The 5,537-nt window shown below is 34.3% G+C and overlaps 1 protein-coding gene across 1 annotated transcript; it reads right to left on the reverse strand.

Moving 5' to 3' along the window:
- Positions 1-3,327: 3,327 nt before the first annotated feature.
- On the reverse strand, positions 3,328-5,193 carry LOC108471299 (ammonium transporter 1 member 2). The gene has a single exon (XM_017772938.2). It carries the CDS (start codon positions 5,067-5,069, stop codon positions 3,540-3,542), a length of 1,530 nt encoding a protein of 509 aa, XP_017628427.1. The 5' UTR covers positions 5,070-5,193; the 3' UTR covers positions 3,328-3,539.
- Positions 5,194-5,537: the final 344 nt, after the last annotated feature.

Here is a 5,537-nt window from a genome sequence, read left to right on the forward strand (position 1 = left end):
TGGAGGTGAAAACCTCACGAAGGAGTAGCTTCTCATTCCCACTTAAAAGGGGTAAAACCAGGCAATCGTTATGCAATATGATGTGAGAGGACTCTAAAGGACTTGGACCACAACAAACATATGAGATGACACAAACAAATGTAATAAAAGGATCATAGACTTTCAAATCTGACTTTTAATTTTCGACAGCAGGACATAAATTAATCAATTTATGGCTTAACTCTCTAATGTTCCCCAGCGAAGTCGCCAAACTGTTGAAACCATTTTTTTTAATTTGAAAAAAAAAAGGGAATCAACTTAAAAACAAAAATGGAGTCACCACTGATCTTTCTTCAAAGTGTGATCGGATCACCTTGAGATTGATAATTTTAATAAAACATTTTTGATTTATTAAAACAATGATTTGGTCTTCAAAAATAAAAAAGGGTCCGGGAGCCAGTTACGTATGAGGAAGGGTTAGCACCCTCGTAACGCCTAAAATTGGTTACTAATTGATTAATTAATGTCCTAGTGTCGAAAATTTGAAAAGATTTTAAAATAGGATCCTCTTATTTAAAAGAACACTTGAATAAATCAAATTGGATGCTAAGACCCTCTTATCTCGAAGAAATAAAATGTCACACCCAGTGAGTTAGGGTACGATGTTTCAAATCCTCGAAATTAAGCTTGTCTTTTGATTTTTAAAATTCATGCACTTAAGTTTTTAAAAAAAATTCAATTATTTGGGTCAAATGAAAATTGGAACCCAGTAAGTTAGGGTACAATTGCTCAAAATTCCAAACGTAGAATATTGCCTTTATTTCTAAAAATCCTTATCACGAGATAACAAACCGTCATATCCTGTGAGTTAGGGCACAACACTTCAAATTCCCGAGAATAAGCTTTTATTTGAAGCTTATACGTTTAGATTGGGGAAGGGTATTCGATTATTTAGATTCAACGAGGAAAATTGGAACCTAGTAAGTTAGGGCACAATCTTGTCGAAGATTCCAAATATCGAGTATTGCCTTATTATTTTTTAAAATTTTTTTGGATTTGGGGTAAAATTGATACAATATTAAAACGATGCATAAAAACATTGATGGAAAACGACAATATAAAAATATAGATAAATAGCTTATAGAACACAAAATAGCAATAAACACATCATATACATTATGTAAGAAGCTAACATCAACAATCAAAGACAAATGAATTAAAAGACATATATAACAATTTAAAAACAAAACAAGTTGAAATAGAATGTAAAAATAATTTAAAAATGATAATAAATGAATTTATAATATATAATGTGATAAAAGAATTTAAAAATCAACAAAATACAAAAATAATAAAAATAGACGATATATCACAAAATTTAAAATAATATATAAAAACTCAAAATAAACAATATATAAAAACTCAAAATAAACAATATATGAATTAATTTGTAATGATATAAAATAAAACATTATATAAAACCATATAAAATGAATAATATATAAGATAATTTAAAGTAACAATATATAAAACTCAATCAAGATAAAACTATTTAAAATATGTAATATCAAAATAATAAAATAAAATTACTTGAAATCAATACTATATAAAAAATTTTGAAATAAGTAAGTAAAATACAAATTTGCAAAAGGGATGAAAATAAAATAAATCTCTATACAAAATGATAAATAAATAATCAAGTTTAATAAATACTTAATATTAATCAAATTAATTTAACAAGATGATGATGATATTAATAGAAGTAATAATAAAAATAAAAATAATAATAAATACAATAATAAAATATAAAAAAGTCCAATTAATCAATTAAATAATAAAGTAGCAAAATAACTAAAAAAAGGATCGAATTGAATTTAAAACAAAAATTTGGGGTGAAATCAAAAATAAATAAAAGGGAAAGGATCGGATTGCAACACGCAAACGAAATGGAGGGACCAGGAAAGTAAATATCCCCTCCCTCTAAAACGCATCACCTTGCGCGAGGCCAAATCAAAATAGAAGGAAAATTATAAGGCCAAATTAGAAATAAATAGAACTTAATCGCAAAGCTATAAAAAAGCGGAAGGGCTAAATGCGAATTAGCCCTTCTGATTAAAAACACGCAGATCCTAGGTTGGAACGGGTCGGGTCAGACGGGCCAAGGGCAAAATGGCGTCATTTTGGTGCATGAGAGGCTTGCCCAAAACGGCGTCGTTTTGGAGGCCTATTTAAGGCAAAATTTTTGGAAAAAAAATCATTTCCTCCTCAGTTTTTGAAAAAAAACAAAAACACTTTCACCATTTTCTCTGAAATCCCTCTGAGTCCGGCGAGGCTTTGGTCAGTTACCGTCTCGCCAGCCACCGTTTGCCGATGCCGACACTACCGTCCAATGCGGCGGGGAGGCCAAAAGTCGGTCTTTTTCTTGCAAAGTAAAAAAATATATCTTTCCTCTTTTAAACCCTTTTAATATATTTTGATATTTTAATAGTTTTGAAAAAAAATCAATAAATATTGGTATAGAAATAGTTTCGAAAAAATAGAAAAATGGAAAGAAAAAAGGAAAAAAAATTTGAAAAGTATAAAAAATAACCTTCGATATTCAATTCAAATTCCTCTTGTTTTTTTATTAAATGATCTCTATTTTTTTCTTGTATTCCAAAATCTCCCCCCTTTACACTGCTGATAATGGCTTTATATAGCCTAAATTACAACTATTTTTCAACTATTGAAGGTTGTGGGTGGCGTGGTGGACATGGACACTGGCGTGGGGCGGACATGGTGCGGACGTGGTGCGGTGGAGCAACAAGACGACTCAGAGGGGCGCATGACGTCATGGCGCCTGAATGACTGACTTGGCGGCTGGTCTAACTGAAATGTTTTTAAGTTTTGGGCTGGAATTTTGGGTTTGGGTTAGATGAATTTGGGTTATTTATTTGGGTCTGATGTTGGGTTTAATTTGGTTTTAATTAATTGGGTTAGTTTGGACTTTAATTTTGACTTGGGCCTTGATTTTTGTAAAGGGGACATTGGACCGTAATTTGATTTCTTATTTTATTTTATTTTTGATTTTGGTTTCCGTATGGACTCGGGCAAAATTTGAGCCTTGCAATAAATATAATCGAAACCTATAATAAATTTATAGTTTAAAAAAACTCTCCATTTGTCTATTGTATGGATGATATTACTTTTATTTGTAATTAATTAATATTATTACACGTGAGCTTATTTTCATTATTGAATTATTTCTTTATTGAGCTCATAATTTTTCTTGTCAACTTTCACTCTCAAGAATTGCTTTTATTTTTTTTACTGAAAAAACCTTTTAATCCTTATTTATGGTTGAAGGCGTTATAGTAAATTGTGTCTATAGATAAATATCTTTCATGAACTAAATAGTAAATATTTACAATGTGACATGTAAATTAAATAAAAAGTAATCCTAATACCAACTATAATTAAACATTTTCCTATCCAAGTTTCCCTATGTTAAATTATTATTTTACAATCTCTTTTTAAACACATATAGATGTTGAGAATTACAAGGAGAAAGCAAACTTTGATCATACATTTGAGGGTGATCGTTGACCATCTGTTGAAGGACTTGCATTGTTGGGTTCAATTTTGGTCATCACGAAAGCTGGTCTCATTGAAATATCCTCTTCATCATGGTACACATAAGCAAATCCCCCATGCCTAGTCAAGTCCATCCCTGCTGTTTCATCCTCTCTTGAAATCCTTAACAAATTCATCTTTTTTAGCACATAAAACAGTGGCCCCATTGTGGCCGTCACCCACCCTGTTATGACCAATATCTGAATGATTTGAGCCCCTAACAGCTTCCCTCCACCGCCCATGAACATCCCATATGGCCTCCCTGACAGCCCCGGATACACCTCGTTGACGTAGGCCTTTGTCGCAAACAACCCGGTGAAGAGTAAACCCCACGCGCCGCATCCTCCATGTAATTGGGCTGCTTCTAGTGGGTCATCGTACTTGAACTCGGCTGCAAGCATGTTGAATCCAATTAGAACCCATGCTGCTACAAAGCCACATATGATTGCAGCCCATGGTTCCACTACTGAACACCCTGAGGTAATTGCAGCAAAGCCTCCTAATAAACCATTGCACACATCAATTACATTCCAATGGCCAACTAATAGTCTCTTGCTAAACAAGGTTGTAAGAGCAGCTGTGCACCCGGCCAATGTCGTCGTGACAGCTGTCCTCCCTATGGCACTCCATTGTCCATAATAACCTCCACCACCACCATACCCTTTCATGATGGTCAAGAATGAACCTGGGTTGAACCCGTACCACCCGAGCCACAATAGAAATGTCCCGAGCACTACTAATGAGGCACTGTGCCCACGTAACGCCACAGATCGACCAGCTCGATCGAATCGGCCAATCCTTGGACCCTCGATTAATGCACCCCATAACCCGGCAATGCCACCAACCATGTGAACCACACCTGAACCGGCAAAGTCAATCGCACCCGAATCGAATAAAAGGTTATTGGGTCGGATCGGGCTGGCCCACCCATCTCCAGACCAAAACCAATGTGAAACAACAGGGTAAACAAAGCCGGTTAAAAAGGAAGAGTAAATAAGGTAAGCTACGAATTGGGTTCTTTCAGCTATGGACCCACTAGTGATCCCAGCAGCAGCTATAGCAAAAGCCCATTGATAAAGAAAAAAACTATAATCACCATCGGGTGAAGGGTATGCTTTAAGACCAAAGAAATGACGTCCAATGAAACCATTAGAAGGGGCACCAAAGGCAAAGGCAAAACCAAAGAGGTAATAAGAAAGAGCACCGGCTGCAGCGTCAAGGACGTTAGTCAACATGATGTTCATGGTGTTCTTAGCTCTGACAGAGCCAGCACAAAGCATGGCAAAGCCGAGTTGCATGGCGAAGACTAGGTAAGCGGAGAAGAGAAGGTAAGTGTTGTCAACGGCGTGAGTGGCGTCAGAGAGTTGGCTGGAGATGGTGGAGAAACGGGCGCAAAGGAAGGAGGCGAGGGCGGTTGCATTGGCGGAGGAGGAGAGGAGGGGGACGAGGTCAGAGGCCGTGCAAGTGAGGGAATCCATGGCTGAAACAGGGGATGGAAACACTGAGGATGGCTAAGAGGGTGATTATATAGAGCAATTTGAAAGGAATGGTGGACGGTAAGAGACAATGACATTATTAAACTAATATTGGAAATAAATTTTATTAAACTATAACAGAAATCAATCAATTTAAACTACTTTCACATATATTTATAAAAAGAATACATGTTTTCATTATTATAGCAACAGAAAATTAATTTAAATTTATATGAAAATAATTTGAATTATTTAGAAAAAAACATAATTAAAATTATGTGAAATATTAAAATTTTGCTCTTCATCTTTTACTTCAGTAAAATTTCAAATAACAATTTTCACAAAAATAATGTTAATTGTAAATATTTAGAATAATAGTAAATTAAAGTTCACATATAATATTATATATTGGATCAAAGTTTATGTAAAATTTTTATATTTATTCATATTTCAATTGGTGAAAATATAATA

Source organism: Gossypium arboreum, chromosome 11 (assembly GCF_025698485.1).
Source record: "Gossypium arboreum isolate Shixiya-1 chromosome 11, ASM2569848v2, whole genome shotgun sequence".
NCBI classification, from domain to species: domain Eukaryota; kingdom Viridiplantae; phylum Streptophyta; class Magnoliopsida; order Malvales; family Malvaceae; genus Gossypium; species Gossypium arboreum.